Raw genomic sequence first — 18,659 nt, forward strand, 5'->3', positions numbered from 1 at the left:
TACAGGACGCCGCTGCCCTGCCATGGCAACGGGGCCTGGAGGGACATGGCTGCCGGGGTGCCCCCAAGCTCAGCTCCGGGCTGAGGGGCTCCGGGTCCCCGAGGGGTGGTCCCCGCACCCCAGGGTGTTGCCAGGTTCCTGCCCTGCTCCCCTCAGCACTGCCAGGGGCTGCCACCCACAGGGCTGGGGATTGCCCCCTTCCACCGAAGATGCTGGCTGCTGCCCTGTTCCACTGGGAAGCGTGCCATAAAGGGTTTGGGGATGTTGTTTGTGTGTTTCAAGGCTCAATCAAACCTAAAGGTCATCTACTATCAGAAAATTCACACGTATTTTATAAGAATTAAAAAAGACCATGGGAATCTATTGGAAATGTTGATTTACTAAGTCGTTTACCTAGGATGTAATTCATTAAAATATGGAACACTGTGTAGCTTTCTAATGTTCTTTCTGTTTAGGGGATAGGAGTAAGAAGGTATCATTGAGTTAAAACTAATAAATTCTGTGCCAATAACGAGACACAAAATAGTTTATGCACTTTACAACCCCCCTGTATTTGTCCTAACTGCCTGTGGCAGTTACCAGCCCACGCTGAGGACAAAAATGCTGACAGAGCTGGTTGCACGGCACCACCTTGTGGCCCAAGCCCGCACTACAAAGCCACAGAGATGAGGCTGGGGGCGAGGCCTTTTGCTATCTACTCATTTATTTTGTATTAAATTGAAGGCCCCTTCAAATGATGACTTTTATAGCTGATCCTTTTACTAGGACTATTAATTTCTGACTTGAGAGTACAACTCACAATCAAGCTAATCAATGTCAAGAAGAGATAGCTCATTCTTGCTATGTTCAATATTTTAAGTACTGTGTCTTCATTGTACTGCCCAGAAATACCCATTATTTTGTTATGCTGAAATCCTGTTCTTTCATCCTTTTGCAGAGAGTCTATCTGATAGTTCTGAAGAAATGGAATTAAAATGTGCAATGGATTCAATTGCAATATAGTGAAGGGAAACATTTATTTCATGATCTCTGTGCAGAAAATTAAGATGGTTTGATCAATGCCAGGTCAAGTTCTACTCTTAAAGAAAAACAGGATTTGCAAAATTTCAATCCTTTTTTAACATGTAAACAATTTTTTTTTTTTTTTTTTTTTTTAAATAGTTATCTCTTCACATACCAGCTGATATATTCGGAAAGCACATTGGCTTCTGCACTCTCAGTACCTGGTTAAAGCTAGATCTGAAAGGAAGCAGCAAGATACAAGCTTCATCCAGAGCCTAAAGATTCAGAATAAATACCTTCGTGCCCTGGAGGAAGACCTCAAGTAGTCTTTTACAAGCTACATGGGTGTAGGAAGAAGAAATCATATCAGGACAGTTTAGTGTCTCCTGTGCCCCTTGTTCCATATGTCTAAGTAATTAATATTGCTTTGGATTAAAAGCTTTAAAGTTCATGTATTCATTTAAGGAAAAGAATATCCAAGTTCAGTCATTCTTGGCAATGAAAATATACTCATTTTATGCAAAATTAAATGGCTTCAGCAGAGATCAAAGGATGCTCACTGCTTAATAAGCCTAGGACCAGAAAGTCTGTCTTTGCAGAGGAGAGGAGAGTGAATTACATGCAGATGTGATTAAAACTCTGCCAAATCTGTGCTGAATTGCTAGGTTAGGTTTTGGGCTGTGTGGTGGTGACACACCTGGGAGGCCCCAGCTGGTGACTGAGCAGGCCAGCACCTTTATTTCCACTGCTGAAATGGTGAGGCCTGTTTTACCTGAAGCTGATGTAGACAGTAATTTTTTCACTTTTTCGGTGGTCTGATGGGTCCTTAAATTCCTTTCATTTTCAATATTCTAATTGTCTATATGAATGCTAGTTAAATACCCTATATCAGAGCAGATCTATGCAGCTCTAGAACTGGGCTCTACTATCTTCTTATGTTATCAATAAATGTTGAGCACTAGATGGGTGTGTGTCTTCCTGTAAATGAGAGTAATAACTGGAGATGACCATGCTCTGAAATGCTACCTATGGATTTTTTTTGTCATTGTTTCTTATACATGAATGAATTTCAATTGTCAAGAAATTCATTTTTGCCCAGTTTGAATCTATTTTGCCGCTGACAATAAATAGTAAATGATCTCCCTGTCTTTATCTTACATAGGCTTTCTCATGTTATTTTATCCTCCTGTCCTGCTGGGGAGGAGGCATGAGAGATTGGCTGGGTGGGAGTCCAGCTGCTAGCCAGGGCACAGCAGCAAATAGAAATGGGGGATTGCAAAGAGGTGGTCTAGCAAGATCTTTGTGGAAGTAGAAGTGCTGAAGTGGATTTCTTGAGGGTATTTCAAATCCTGAAGTAACTCACCAGTAAATAAGGCAGAAATGGATCCAAAGAGGTGACTTTGTGAGTTAGGGTAAAATTACAGAAGATGCTTTCCTCTGTCTATACCACATTGTTTTTCATTTTGATTTTCTGTTACTGTTCCATTAATGCAGTTATCTTGTAATTTTTTGGGGGGTTGCCAACTTTGTCAGTTTTACAGAGGGGACACTGCAAGGCTGCTACAGCCCCCCTGTCCAACCAATAGTGAGGCTGAGCATATATTCCCAGCAGGCACAGAGGACCCAGCAGGTCCCTCTGGGAGCCAACTCCTCCATGCACAAATGAAGCTCTCACAGAATCTCGCTCTCAGAGAGAATCGCACATGCATGCCCAGCTCCTGGGAGACATTTCAATTTCTTGCTGGCTGGTCTTCCTTGAGACTCCTGCTGATGCTGGAGCACCCTCATTTGCTCCAGTTGTCGTGTGACCCCTGGTCTCACTCCAGTTGCTGCACTCGGACTCCCCGTACACACATATGCTTACCAATAGAGAAGCCTTCAACCAGAAGAAGTTAGAAATGGGATTTAATGAGAAGATCGCTCTGATGATGCACAGTCCCCAGGACCAAAGCTCTCCTGGGACAGCCCCGGCAGGGGTTGGGGCAAGGACTCATGTCTCTGTTAATGGGGCTCTGGCACTGTTCTTATGCCTCCTGCCTCCGAGCTTCTTTGTTGTGGAGGTCAACTTTGTATCCCATAACCTGAAAGGATTGCTTAACTGCACAGAACATTGGCTTTTTTGACTACTATGTTACTTAGCACACATGGGTTAATTCTAGATGCTGAACTAGGATAATCACACTGGGGACTTTCTTGTCTTCATTAAAACTGCAGGCTCTTCAGAACAAGGATTACTTCTTACTATATGCTTCATGCAACAAAATATTTGCCATCTGTAGGACATTAACACAATGTACATATTTTTAAAAATGTAATTTGGAGGTTACAGCACTTATTGTGTTCATTATTTTATGAGTTATTTTTTACTCTAATTATGTGCTAAGAGCTTCAAGTAATGCAAATCTGCATTCTTAGCATGAGACAATGTCCATGGCACAAATAATGTAATAAACCACATTACAAACAGGAGAATGGACTTGAGTAAGAACAAGAGTCCCATCTGGAATTCATTCCTTGGATAAACTCACTTTACTGCTTTAATACATTACATGTTTATTTGTTAAATGCATAAAACAGTACAATATAAAATATCATTCTGTGTCATAACAAAATAAGCTTTACAGCATTATCATCACAGTGCATCAGAAATATCTTGAATATGTGCTCACTTCATGAGAATATACTCATGTAAGGTGCTATAGCCCTAGAGAATTGATGTCCATGGATAAATTTTAGCTGCTAAAATTCTGCAAATCAGAAGTTTAGATGGAAATCAACTGACTGATACGCACTCAGAATCTGGAACTATGTCTTTCTATTTATTTCTTGTTTAATTGAGGCCCTGGGCAACCTGCTCTAGTGGGTGGCACCCCTGTCCATGGTAGAGGGTTGGAATTAGATGATCTTTAAGGTCCTTTCTAACCCAACACATTCTGTGATTCTATGATTCTTTGATTCTATGGTTGTTGGTTTTGTTGTTACTATTATCATTATCATTATATTCTATGGTGTTAACAGTTACTTAGTAACTAACTGTAATGAAATTAGGCTTTCATTTTCATACCAAAGTACCAATAAGTCCTGTCCAAAGAGCACATAACCTACAGGGCGAGACAGAAAAGGCAAATAACAAATTAATCATAATATATGCAATTCCTAATAAACAATTTTAGTACTGATGACACTCATAAATATAGGAAAAATGTAAACAAGAACAACTTAACTATAAAAGTAAATGATAAAGAGGACAAGCAAAAGGCAGCATAAGAAATTGTACAAAAAGAATAATATGAAATGAACTAGCAGTTTTACTCAGAATATATTAAAATATACAAAGATGTTTACAAAACTCTGCAGCTAATTCACAATAAAATACACAAAGAAACAACTAGGCTGAATGGCCATACCTATTTCCTGTATCAGCATGGTTTATTCAATACCATTAAAGTCAAAATGTTAATCTTAGTCCATATGGTTTGAGTTCTATTTGTAATACTTCCAGGAGAAAAAACAGACTTGATCACACATTAGGAACATTATAAGCTAAGGGACTCCATAACTATTATAATTCTGCTTGCTGCTGTTCACTTCAACATGAACATCCACACTATTAAGCACTATGTGATATATAATCAAGAATGACCTTGAAATTCTGCTGAACACACCAAGAAATATAAGACAAGTCATAATGATAAAAAATAATTGTAAGGAAAGGTATCAGATAATATACAGGGAGTTATAAATCTCTATCTTGAATTTCTTCTTCGATTTCCTTTTTTTTATATATATATATATATATATATAATGTGCTATATTAGAACTGAGTAAGAGTTTAATCACTTTAATCACTGAGGACAGAAAGAAAATTCTAGGAATCCTCACTCTTTGTAGATGTGTTGGTTAATCACTGCCCAACAAATGGTTTTACTTGATGAGAATTACTGTTCAAAATTATTCTAAGCTTTATTCCCTAGTTAACAGAAATTGCAAATACTAATTACATCTGACAGTCCAGATTTAATCATTTAGATTAGAAAATGTTGTCTTCAGTTTTTCATCAGATAGATTTTGACTTCAATTTTTCTTCTGATGGGATTGAACTTAGCACAGTATTGTGCTTCTTTTCAGGGAAACAATATAAGGTTTGCTTTCCTGTCCATTGGAATATACTGCAGGGAACTGTCAAAGGCAATCAGTCTGGTAACTGAAGAGAACTTAGTTAATTCAACGTTAATGAATATCACAGAGGGCATCTCTTAGCAGATCCCATGCATCTTATTTTTAGCCTTGAACTCCTATTACAAAATTGTTCCAGAGCTTCGCCCTCTCCTGATAAGAACACTCGCAATTTACAGCTTTTATTTTTTCATAGACAGATTAAAGCAATTCATATTACACCAAACTTTTAGCAAGCTAAATCAGCTTCTTCTTAACTTGCTGTTGTATGTTGACCAATTAGCTTACAGTGAATTTAAGCTTTCTTGCTTTTCAGTGTATCACTTCTGTAACTGCAGAGTAATTGCAGTCTTAGACTTTTGTCTCAGTACAGGATATTATTCTTCCAGATTATTCTTCCAGGAAATTATTTAAATACTAAAGATCTTTTAATCCTCTTTAAAAATAAAAATAAAAAATTGTTTAGTAAAGGATCTGGTATAACTAGCAATAAAATAGATAACACAGCATATTTATAAATATTACACTATGACACTCTCAGTGCTCTCTATAGTTTAACAAAATAAAGCAGAATAATACTGACAAAAATACTCAAGTGCATTAACTACAACTAAACAAGTTTTATGAAAAAGAACATTCCCTTGTCACCTTTTATTGAAACTGCAAACCCAAGTCTTGTTACATCGGATAGTCTGCCTTCATGTAAGACCAATGTAATGATCTGAGCAAATGTAAACTACTATCATAAATTGCTAATTTGGGTGAAATTTCCCTGTTTGAGCTCTTAATGTTGAGCTATTGATGCTTCGCTTCAAAATATTACTAGCATATATTTATTTACCCTTTGAAAGAGAAACATACATATTAAATTGCTGTAAGTACACTTTACGTCATTGCCTCATTTCTTTATATTTTTGATGCTAGAAATATGGCTATAATGTGCTTGATCTTGGCTTGGACATAGAATTGGACAGACAGTGGTGCTTCAGTTTTGTAGATCCTTTTTTCCACCAGAACCTTTAGTGTATGTGCTTTCGTTGCAGTTTTGAAATCCCAGTCATTATGCCTGCCAGCCTGTTTGTATCCCGTCAGCAGACCTAGCTCTCCCACAGCCAGTATTTCACATCTGATTTACCAGCTGGGGCTGTGCTAACATCACTTTTAGCACAACAGGGGACAAGTAGACTAGAAGGAGCACTAGTTATAGAATGATTTGGTGGTCAAGAGTGTGCTTGCTTACACATTATCATCATTTTGTTGCACAGGAAGATGAAATGAATTCTGTCCTAGCTAAACTGGCATATAGGGAGATATTTAAAGTAGCAGATTATTAAAAGCTTGGAGTCACAAGACAGCAGTTTTTGGTTACCCACAGGATCCATGTGTAATATAGTCTCTGTGGTAGCAAAGATACAAGTTGAAAAATAAGGCTCAATGTTTCCAAATTACAGTTACTAGCTGCAGGGTGTTTTTTGTTTGTTTGTTTTTGTTTCTTTGTTTTGTTTTGTATTATAACCCAGGTAATTCAGAGCAATTATTGCTTTTCCACATACTGACTGCTGGTTTTCTGAAGAATCTCTTCCTTCTAATAATTGGGCACTGATTTGTCATCATTTACTTATACTTTTTGTGATGTTTCTTTCTTCCTTTTTTCTCTTTTTACAGTGCTAGGTATAACTGCCAAAAGACAATGCGCACACATGATACAATAATGCTTCTGAAATATTACCACATGTACTCATTATCCAAACCAATTATTGTTGACAGCATGTCATTACAAGAAATTAATACATATAAAGTATTTGAAGACATCAGCTATTTACCAAAAGCAAAATTAATGGGGATTGCTAAACACTTTCACCATTGGTTTACTATCAAAGTGCTTGTAAGACTCATGCTTACGCAGGACTTCCTTGACATGAGACTAGAGGTACCACAATCTTTTTGCATTACTGCTTGCAGAAGTTCACCAAGAAGTATGGCATCACCTGTAGTTTGACCAGAACAAAAATAAAGCTAAAATGAATTGTATTCTAAAGGAAGAATACCAGTAATTCTGATTGTCTTGATTTTGTTGTTGTTGTTGTTGTTTGTTTGTTTTTGTTTGTTTGTTTCCTTGGGAAAATGTGTAACAGTGCCACAAGGAGGTATCTAGTAGTTTGATACTGAGGAAAACAAATTTCAGGAGGAAGAAAAATGAAAACTGGTAGTGAACTGAGAGTGAAATACATAGAAGTAAACACTCTGACTTTAAGTTCCTGTGGAAGGCAGGAGAAGAGCTTGTTTTGAAATGCTGGCATGCTGTCTCCAGTGTCCTGGACCAACCTGTATTTCACTTCTGCTAGGAAACAAGTCCCAAGTTCTCCATTCCATCCTGTAGTACCTGCTTTGGTTAATATTGATGCTGGCTTTCAAAATCAGTAAGCTTTAAACCTCTGGTGTTGTAGCCATGGATAAATAGTCCCACTGACTGTAGGAAGTGCCATATCTAGTGTCCACTGCTTGGCTGTGGATGAGCAGTATGCATTTTTCATCATAGGCTTTCATACTCTGCAAAGTGATCAAGTGCCTACACGCAGTTCTAAAATGCTTTGTTCTCAGGATGAACAACCTCTTTCTGAGGAATGACTCCAAGGTTGCACCTGCAGCTGTGCAGCTGCCCTTAGATCTCAGAAGCTGAGCTGCACTCATCCAAGAACTGATGAACAAGGCTGTTTTATCCAGTCTACAAGGAACACAGCTCCTGGGCACAGCTCCACTTAGGTTCTTCTTTTCATTTTTGTCTTTTCAACTTAGAGAGATGAAAGAAACAATGAACCAGGACTGGGATGGCCAACTTACAGTAGAAGGAAGTGAGTGCTCCTGTTTTAAGGGCTCAGAGCTATACCAAGACTTTGAAATGCTTGATAAACAAAAACTGGGGACTGAGAATAAAACTTGACTGAAAACTATTAAGGAAGAGAAGAAACTATACGGGTTTTTCAAATGTTTTGGACAGGTACAGGTTGATGCTGCTTCACTTGTTCAGTGGTACCAGACTAGAGCAGTACAGCACCTGGCCCTACTGTTCAGTTTAAACTGAAGAGGACTTACTTTGCTCACTACTGAAAATATATATATATATATATATATATATATTTTTTTTTTTTTTTCCCTGGGATAAAGCAAAGTGGCTGTTTAACAGCTTAACACCTACTGTCAAACAATAACAAATATTTCATCCACATAAAATCAAATAGGCGTTTTAGACAGCAAAGTGGAATAATTCACTGTGGAAACTGGCAAAAGTCCTACAGCTAAACCTGCTTTTAATGAAAAGCTCAGGGAACTCTTCTGTTGTGCTTGAACCCTGTTTCATAATGGGGCTCTCCCAGAAATGTGTGGAATTCTTTCAAACTTAAACATATACTCACCAATATTTCTGCTTTTCAATTGTTCCTGTGGGGGGGAAATAAAAATAAAATGTGTATGTTTTTGTATGTCCTGATTCAAACAACAGTTCGTTATGTTCAATATATTGTGTAGGTTCTGGTTTGTCACATTTCCTTATGCTGTTGGATTACTTGTTTGAACAGGTATCTTTTCTTTTGTGTTGAGGGTAAAAGAGGTATTCTTTGTACCCCAGTAAATGGAAAGCTCTCAGAGTGTGTTTGTTTGCCTCTTGTGAGAACAGCTTTGTTTATGACTCAGGACTAAACTATTCAGGAAGTCTGAAAGCTGTACTTTGCAACATGCTAGTCCTAACTTGGTGGCCTTGATTTTATTTGGAATAAGGACATAGTGACAAAGTGTAATATACTATCCTTGGGTACTTGAGGTGTTGTGCTAAGACCCTTGGTTGATCAAAATCTGAGTCTATCACTGCAATATCGCTCTCCAGGCTTTGCCTATTTCCTAGCTTCTCATTTACTCAATTCAAATGCTGCAAATCTGTCAGATTTGTCCTGTTGCCCTTGGGATACATTAAAACATTGAACTCTGACACAGTATCAGAAACAAACAGTGTCCTTTTGAGCTTCACTTTCACCACATATTCAGATAAGCCCAAATGTTTTCAGTCTTAGCAGCATTTTAGACACATTCAGAAGAATTTTCTGCTGCATAGAAAGTGAAAGAATAATAATTCATAAATCAAACACATGCTTGCAGCACAGAGGCCTATGCATGAGCTATTCTGAAGAAGTAATTCAGATCTATGATGCTGCAAGTATTTTTCTCCAGAAGGATTTAGAAGCTACAACTCTGTGCAAAACTTTTAAATAAAGCAGTCTGAAACAGAGCCACATTAGCACCATTTTTCAACTCATCAGATTTAATATTTCTAAAACATTTATCAGACTAAAGTATGAGCCAAAGGCAAAGCTCTGTGCTGAACCTAATGGTGCATTGGGTTAGTGGGGCATGTCTTATGTTCATGTCTCTGCATGTTCGTATTATAGCGTATTAGGTTCGTCTTCCTTTTCTGTGAACAGTTAACTGTTACAAAATTTATTGCACATTATTAAAAGTCAGTTTTTCAAAATAAATGGAAATTTTCTGTGAATACAAATCAGTAACAGGAGAAGCCAAATCCCTATCAAAAAATTCATATCATGCCTTCTATCTTTTGACATGAAAACAGAAGGAATCTCTCCTTCCTCTCAATATAAAATTCCTAAATTTTTCTATTTATCACATGACGTTATTGCTACTTACCAAAACTTAGCTGTTTTGAAAGATGTGACAAGACCGAAAAAAGATGACAGAGCAGCATCTTGGGACAAAAGAACTGTGAAGTTTAAATGCAAAATCCTGTAATTGATTGAAGGCTACATTCTGTCCCCATATGCCCACATATTGCTCTTATCAGCATCAATAAGAGCCACAGATTTACATCTAAGGACACTTTTTTGTCCTCATATGTGACTTAGTAAAAGATTATGTGTTAAGTAGAAAGAAAGTTTGTACTTACAAACTAAAATTATCAGCAACAAAGTGGCAGACAATCCTCCCAGAAAATACCTGAGAATATAATACCCATAAAGTTTAGAAAGAGGCAAGAAACGCATATTAACAGAGGTGAAGACTGGGTGCAAGGAGAACAGAAGGTTCTTGCAGATGAACCAACAAAACTATCCTAGGTGAACTGCAATTTGAAACTTTAAGTTACTTAAGCTATTGTGGATAATGTCCTAGAAATAAAGATCTCAACATTCTCTGACTGAGAGAAACACCCATGTTGGTCATTTGGAAAGACATGGATCCATTCTGATTCTTCTCAGGCTTCCATGACCCTTGTCCAAACACACTTGACAAAGTAGGTGCCTTATCTGCATACAGATTTCTTATTTTGTTGCATACCTACATAGCTGAGATGCTTGTCTGCATCAGCTATCATGTGAAAATACATTTTCACAGTAAGATATATTTAACTTTGAAAACTAGACCCTTATTTTATCTTTTATTAACCAGGTAAAATGGAGTAATCATTAACATAAGGAACACATAATAACAAAAAAAAAGAATTACCTTGTACATATTGAAATGATTAAACACAAGACCAGTGCAGCCATCTGAGCAAGAACATTTCGCACTGTGCTGTTTTGTTTTTCTAAAACAAAAGTATGGAAAATAATTCTCATCAGTTTTCAGGAAAATAAATACATGATAGGAGGTGTTTGCAAAGACTGTCTTCATCCCATAAGGTCAGTCTCTTCAGTTTCTCTCTGTTTTTAAGAGTTCACTTAGAGTGATTCAAAGCAGAAACCTAATTTTCATGCTCTGGGTGTCTCTCAGGAGTCTTTTTCCCCCACGACCATAGAGACACTGTGCCCTTCAATGCTTGCAGGAAGCAAGCGTTTTGGAATAATTGCCCTTTTCAGTTTTTATTCCCATGCCCTTTCCTCTATTTTCCTCTTCACTTTTTTCTTTTTACATTTGTCACTGAAAATAGGAGGGGAAAAGATGTGAGCAGGGAGAAGTGAACAATACTGATTTTAAGATTTTATTAAGGAGTCATTTAAAATGCATGTTTTTGGAATAAATTTTGTTCTGCAAGGATCTATATCAACATTTTTAATGTGTGTATTTTTGGTTCGCTCTAAAAATGCAGTATCTTAGGATAAGAGTGTAACATACCTGCCTTGATCAACGTCTCTTCATTTGCATTTATTATGAATTGAGAGCAGGACGCTGAAGCACAAAATGGTTTCCCAGGCTGAATAAACTCCTCATCTTTGGTGAGAGAAGCTCCAAGAGATGCTGGAGTTTGCCCTTGCGGAACATGGCTATCATATTCAGAGGAAAAGTCTGAATCGCCTGCCAAAAGTGCATATGTAAATGAGACCACACAAAAGATGAGCTTTGAGAATTTGTGGTAATAGATTTTATACACACACACACACAATACTTAATCATAGGGAGGTTTTCAGATTCTTAGGAGTAGGCAATTGGCAGGTTCAATGTATGCAAGAGAAAATATTCAGAGCAAAGACAAGGCTGCATAGAGCATTACACAATGATGTTATTAAAAGTGCCAGGTGAAAGCAGCCAGAGCCAGATATTAATTACACTGGGATAAATGTCACTGGTGATGTCTTTGTATTCAAGCTCAGTCTAAAAATGTCCTTTTGACACAAAGGTCTTTGTGGACTCACATTCCATGAACTTTAATGCCAAGAGCTCAACTCACCACTTATAATTCCATTGTTCATCTAACCTTTACCTGCACATTTTGGGAGACAACCCAAACAAAACCTATAGGAGGAGCTAAGAAATTTCCAGAAAATATAGGCTATAATATTGTAGCTGGTCAGAGCTTACCAATATCAGCCTGACTGGCCTCTAGTTTACTGCATCCATCAGACCAGGGATCATCCCCATGGGAGGACTCTGTATTGCTGAGGACAGTGCTGCTGAGCCAGGAGCTGGAGGCACTGAGACTGAACAAGCTGGCAAGAGAGCGGCGGATTTTCTTCTTCCGCCTGAATATGCTAGAAAGAAAAGACACATTGTCAAGGGATAGAATTAATTAGTCTTAATGAACAGGGACAGAGTTCTGAAGCTTGCAGAGCTGAGATGCAAGAACCAGGTTTGGATATGGTTCCCAGCTCCGTTGTTGACCCTGGGCATGTCACCAAGGATGTATCAGCAGCATGGTAATGTATTGGGCTACTGTGATGTTGGGTATTGTGGTACCAAATGATACTACTGTTGACAGACTTCGATAGTACTCCCAGTGTTCTCATGCTCCCCATAAGTTTCATGTGGTATAGCCTGGATCCCCAGATCCACTGTACTTTGTACTTTTTTGGACTGCATTTTATATCCCATCCTAGATCAATGCTTTTTCTGAAATTGAGAGGGAGTTTTCCCAATGAGGAATGCTAGGACCAGACGTTTTTATTATTTTTTTTTTTTTTTAATTATTTTATTCCTTATCATGATAACACCCCATTGGCAAAATCAGTTGTAACCCTTATTTTTCTTTATTTCACACAACTCCAATTATAGCAACTGTACACTGAACGGTTTTCGGGTAGTAAAATTAGTTATGACTGAAAATTAAAGGATTTTAATCACTGCACTCTGCAAACTAGATCAATTTAGATACTCCCATTAACAAACAACACTAATATACATAAATAAAGGAAAAAAATAAGAAATCTTAAACCAACCAAAATGTAGGCAGCCATGCAGGTATCTCCAGATAAGCGCAGAGATGTTGAGCCAACTGCCAGCCTGGAGTAAAACCTGCATGTAGTTCACTTACCGAACTAAGTTCTCTTTGTATGTAACACTTGTCTGGGATGGTGTCAGTGTTATGTTGCCCTCTTCATCAGACAGAAAACTGTCTTCTGTCAAAACGTAATAACCGTTAGAAAGCAGTCGGGGGCTGCGGCGACATGTGAAAAGGGAGCCTCTGAGAGGGTCGGTGGAACAATACCCGCAGGCAGTGTCATCAGCCAGAAAGGCACAAGCATAACTGAAAAGGAGAGAAACCCAAACCTCCAATTAAGTGAATGTCTAGACAGTGCAAAAGCATGATTTAATAATAGCAAATTTACATATGCCATCAACTCTCAGTTAATGGGAGCTGGCAATGAGAGATGGATTTAAAATATGCAGATAATGCTTTTACTTCTGGACCTAGGAGGCTTCAGCCAACTGCAGTGTGACTGCCTCACGTTTTCCAGAGCTTCAGATTACTCTTTTTTTTTTTTTTTTTTTTTTTACTTATGGTGAGCCCTTTCTCCTCAACAACTTGACTTTCCAAGTGGCCATGCAGTGACATCCATGAAAGGAAAGGAAGACATTGTATTGACTGAGTGGTTGAAATGGGCTTCAGCAGCAGGTTTCAGTATCCCATACAGAATGTGACAGAGGGGGAGCATGATTTCAGTAGTGGGGGGAAGAAAGTGGACTGGAGGTGTTCTAAACCCTCATAATTGCAAAGCTATTGCTTCTAATGCTCCATTGCAGTACTTCTAATGTCTCTTTAAATTAGTAATTAAATTAGTATCAGCACTTTAATTCCGTGTGGCCAAGGGGAATTTTACAAAATCTCCAACAAAATAAAAACAAAATTAAAGAAGTATAATTTTCCTCAATACCTCCGCAAAATATGTTCTGAGAGGCTGCGTCTGTGTTCTCCATCAAACGCTGTTGAACCTGCAGAGGCAAAGGCCAAGTAAGAAGGAGTTGTTATCGTATCCACTGACAGCTTAAACAGTTGACAGGTTGTCACTGACAGGTACTTTGTGTAAATAATAAAAGAAGTTAAACAAAATGAAAAATTAATTAAGAGAGTGGTTGAAAGAGGTAAAAAAAAAAAAAAAAAAAAAAAAACAACAAACTAACATAGGAAAGATGAGATGACTACAGGAATACTGTTTAATATCACGTCAACCAGGACAACATAGAATCAGAGACAATCATAATCAAAAACTTGTACAGGTTATTAGTAATTTTAATGTTATTTTCCCAGAAATCTGGTTCATGCTGAAAATAGTACACATTACAGAGTAGAAAGGAAGGGCCACCATTACCATTGAAACACATTTTTTGGGTAAAATTTGCAGACATGGCACAGCAGGCATGGGGAAAGAGACCATGGCCAAAAATATGACAATAATACTGTGGCAGAAAATTAAGGAAATAAATAGGATTTGTCTGGATTATTACGGCTGAAGTTTGCAAAGTACTGCCAGATGTTCAGCAGCTGCCAGAATCAATCTTATGAAATGCAAGCAATGGTTATCCATAGGGAGAATTTATATCCGTTGTTACATAGAATCATAAAAGATATGACCTTTCCCTATAGAACCTTACCTAAAAGTGTCATTAGAGCATCATTCTTATTAAATGCCTGTCACTCACCTATGAGAGAAGATAGACCTAAGAGGATTTTTTTTTTCCTTTTTTTAATGTTCAATTTTGAGCTGAAGCAAGGGAAAGACATTAAGGTCAGTGTTCCTACTTTGGTAGTGTTGTTTACCCTCATTTGGAGCTGGGTTGTCAGTCACAGCCTGGATACTGAGCCTTGGGAGCCAGCAGAGTTGCCAAAGAGGGAAGTAAAACTTTCTGGGGTATTTTTTAAAAATTAGTCCTATTATCCTACTCCCATAGATACTGTTTCTCTGACATTAAAAAAAAAAAAAACAAAACAAACAACAACAAAAAAACACATTTCACTTTACTGTGAGGAAAATTATGCTCTAACCCTGTCAAAAACAACTTGCAGAGAGACAACTGGTAGAAACTTGGTGGAGGTACAAGATGTCAAGCAACATCAGTCAGATTGTCACACAGCAAAATGTCCCAAAATGAATGTTATGTGTGTTTTACTGACTTACATGTTGTAGACCTACTTTTTCACACACAACCAGCATCTGAAAGAACTTCTCTTACTTTATGCAAAATCATGCTTACAATCATGATACTCAATTATGCAAAAATATTATACTAAAAAAAATAAAGAAATGTGTCTGAACACTAAAAAAAAAAAAAAAAAAAACAGGAAAAAAAATCAACAGGTGGTTAGTGGTTAGTAGACCTGGATGTAGACTAAAAAAGGCTAAATCCCAAATTTTGTCAGTCTCCCAGGATTCCCTCCACACCAGGTTGTTTTTATTAAAAACACAGGCAAATATGCACAAACTTACTTGCTCTTGGTGTTGATGCAACATGTGATATTCCATACATCTTGGAAAAGTTCATACACCTTGGGATAACAGGTAATATAGATTATCTGTTAAAGAGTTTAAAAAGATAGAGAGGAATGTTTTGTTTTATTTTGTTTTAAAATCAGGAAGGATACCATCATGAACATATATCACAGTATTAGTTATAATACAGTCCACTGAATATTCTCACTAAGACAAAACTGATTGGTTGTAGGGCAAATGTGTTTGAAAAGGGATAGAAAGGAATAATTGCATCAACTAAATCTATTACAATTCTTTAATAATCTGACAGCAAAACTTCTTTCCAGCAACTGATAGCCATATCACGGTTGTATTGCACTTGATTTTCTCACTTATGCTAACACAGAGTAGCAGCCACTAACAAAGAACAACTGTAAGGATAGTAGCTTACATATGGATAGTGCTGTCATTAGAAAGCTTTGACACAAACTGAAGAAAGCAGCAGAGCAAACCACAGTTCCGCTGCTGCTAATTTGGATTACTTCATAAATTTGTGAGGTATGTGAGGTATGGCTCTGCAGGACTGAAAGCTTGTACTGAAGGCAAAATTCAGGTAAAATATAGTGTATACATATGCTTATAACACAGTGTAAGAGCTATACACATGTAAATACATTACTGGGGAGGCGATGACTTTCTCTCTTTTAAAGAACAGTTTCTGAGCAGTTGTAATTTGCTTTTAACCCATTTTAGTTTATGATAATGTCAAGCTTCTATAAACAGTCATGGAAAAGGGAGTCCAACAAATTTTTTCTCCACTCACTATCATGAAAATCTGTGGCTTATGCATGGGTGAAGAGGGCTCTTGAATGTCATAATTAGCTCAATGCTGGAGAAAGCACGTAAGCATCATGTTGTAGACAATGCTGCATAGAGTCCTAGCTGTATTTAATATTCAGTTCCATTTGTGGGCTATTAACAGTGTGAGCAGCTAGAGTAACAACACAAGCAAGCCGAAACAAAGCATTTGAACCACCACTGTACAATTAAGCAGCAGTATATGTAAATCACAAAATGAGCATCAATATAGAACCTTTAACAGCATGAGAAAAGGCCAACAGCTTTAAGAAAATTCACTAAAAGTGAATCTAAGATGAACATAGCAATAAACTATGGCAAGAATCCAAATTGAAGTTTAAGGCAACACCCCCTTGAATTTCAAAACACCTGCAAGCATGTGTCATAATATAAAGAAAAAGTCACTGTGCAAACCAAATCTTTCCCTCCCCAAATTAAATTAATCTTTAAACCAACTATGTCCTGAACTGATAGCCAGCAAGACCTTGTGCATGTTTACACTGTAAATATTTACATTAGGATGTACCAAAATATAGAGCTAACTAGTAGAATAGTTGAAGTCCAGGCAACCAGATTTATTCTATAGTACCTACCAAAGATAAGTGTCTACAAAAATATTTTTATTTGTTCACACAAATCAGTCATTACTGAAGAGCATTTTAGTCTTCTCTCCCTGCAAGTAATGATAAAAACATTCAGAAAAATACAAAACTTCCCGAAGAGCAGCATATAAACGATTCTGAAGCTTAATTATTTCTCAGCTGACAAAAGTATTAAGAGATAAATATTTGTAAAATCTTCCAAACCTGGAAAATCCATTTCACTATTAACAAATGCATGCAAAAAAGTTTCTCATCAACACCAGAGCCTCTGAGACATAAGTGTAGGGTGCTCTTTCTGCAGCTTCCTGGCGCAGAATGGCACTGGGTCTTCGGAAAGGCAGGTCTATGAAGTCCCTTGTTTCCTTTTGAAAACAGCCCGTGCAATCAGCAGCACAGAGGCAGAATGAGGTCATGCTTCCTGTAATGTAGCCTCACACCAGAAGCATTCATTTTGAAGAGCAAACTGAAGATTAAGATTAGCTGGGGGAACACACTTACAGATCGTTGTGAAACACAGGCAGACGGATGATAAATAACATTTCTTTCCAGTTATGACATGGAGAAGAAAGACAAAACCTTTTCTCATACAGCAAAGTGGCACAGATTTTAATTTCAGCTTTACTTTTCTATCGTACTCAGAAAACTTTAGTGGTATAACCAAGTCAGACCAGTGAAAGAGCCAGTGAGCTCACTTGTGAGCCTGACGGGCTTTGTTTGATGTAGGAAAGTGAGACAACTACCACAAAATCCATGCACAGTAACAAGATACTTTGCAAAAGTGTTATTGTACAGAAGAAGCATTTAGTAAGAGTTCACAGTTGTTTAAGTTCCATGGTCAAAAACATTATTGGAAATATAGGTCATGTAATGTTAAGATAAATTCCTTTGAAAAAGGGAATTTTCTAAGATGTCCTGGCAATCAAAATGATTGGCTGCAGAACTGTTACATGCAGAAGTAATTTAAACCAGACTACTCTACACCTATGAATTACACAGCTGTAGGGAAAAAAACTTCATCTGCAGAAAAACAGACAAAAGATGCAGGTATGCATCTCTCCTGATGTGTGCATGCATCACTGACAAAAAGAAAGCATAAATCTAGTAAAGTATGACTGATGTGCTTTAATGACAGCTTTCTCTTTGGAGAAGGAAAAATATTTCCACTGATAGCAAAGTAATGGAGAATTCTCAGTAGCTTTCATATCTGAAAGCCACTATCCCACAGGCTTTTGATGCACGTACTTCGTGCACTGGTGAATATTTTACAGGTAGGTGCTAGCCTATGGTTTAAATAAACACATAAAAGTTTATATATAGCTTATTTATTGCCCTCCCTGTTGTTCCTCAAAATATCTACCCCACCCCAGCTGCATCTCAGCCTTGTAAGTATAAATTATAAGGAAATGAATATGCCAACAGTCCGCTGTGCAGTAGTTTCAGTGCAGTAGTTTCAGGTCAGTTGCATACATTGCAAGTTTAACCCACAAAAGGAAGGAAACAAGAAATTACAACACTAAGTACCACATATATTTCTTCTCTTCTCCTACCCTTACTGTACCTTTGACAACACTACAAATACAGTATGAAACATACTGCCAGCAGAAAACACATCACGCTGGGTCTGACAGCCCGTGGGAGGCCTCCACCTGCAGGGTTCAGGCCCTCAGTCTACACAGTAGCAGTCCCTGGCTCCCAGTCTCCCCAGTTGCTGTTGCTATACTCACACCCCATATACCTGCACACAGAGTCGAGTCCCTTTTTGAAGAAAGAGTTTATTAAGGAGACAGAACAGACCGTGCTGATCAAACGCAGGGCATGGTCAGACCAGCATACTGACCAGCAGAGAGTTTACTATGAGACAGACCTTCTAATATCTTTACCATTGCACTTTCCTACA

At 37.7% G+C, this 18,659-nt stretch overlaps 1 protein-coding gene across 4 annotated transcripts; it reads right to left on the reverse strand.

Moving 5' to 3' along the window:
• Positions 1 to 3,953: 3,953 nt before the first annotated feature.
• On the reverse strand, positions 3,954 to 17,062 carry TMEM71 (transmembrane protein 71). 4 transcript variants are annotated; one of them, XM_032182804.1, is made up of 13 exons: positions 16,967 to 17,062; positions 16,754 to 16,833; positions 15,321 to 15,406; positions 14,536 to 14,795; positions 13,770 to 13,827; positions 12,929 to 13,141; positions 11,980 to 12,149; positions 11,296 to 11,475; positions 10,687 to 10,768; positions 10,130 to 10,179; positions 9,874 to 9,946; positions 8,592 to 8,616; positions 3,954 to 7,166 (listed from the first exon to the last, which is right to left on the reverse strand). In XM_032182804.1, the coding sequence occupies exons 4-12, from the start codon at positions 14,657 to 14,659 to the stop codon at positions 8,607 to 8,609; spliced, it is 960 nt and encodes a 319-aa protein (XP_032038695.1). In that variant the 5' UTR covers positions 14,660 to 14,795; positions 15,321 to 15,406; positions 16,754 to 16,833; positions 16,967 to 17,062; the 3' UTR covers positions 3,954 to 7,166; positions 8,592 to 8,606. The 4 variants fall into 4 exon arrangements, with proteins under 4 accessions (XP_032038695.1, XP_032038694.1, XP_032038697.1 ...); XM_032182803.1 differs by lacking the exon at positions 16,754 to 16,833; XM_032182806.1 differs by lacking the exon at positions 14,536 to 14,795.
• Between the last annotated feature and the right edge of the window lie 1,597 nt (positions 17,063 to 18,659).

This window comes from Aythya fuligula, chromosome 2 (assembly GCF_009819795.1).
Source record: "Aythya fuligula isolate bAytFul2 chromosome 2, bAytFul2.pri, whole genome shotgun sequence".
Taxonomy (NCBI): Eukaryota; Metazoa; Chordata; class Aves; order Anseriformes; family Anatidae; genus Aythya; species Aythya fuligula.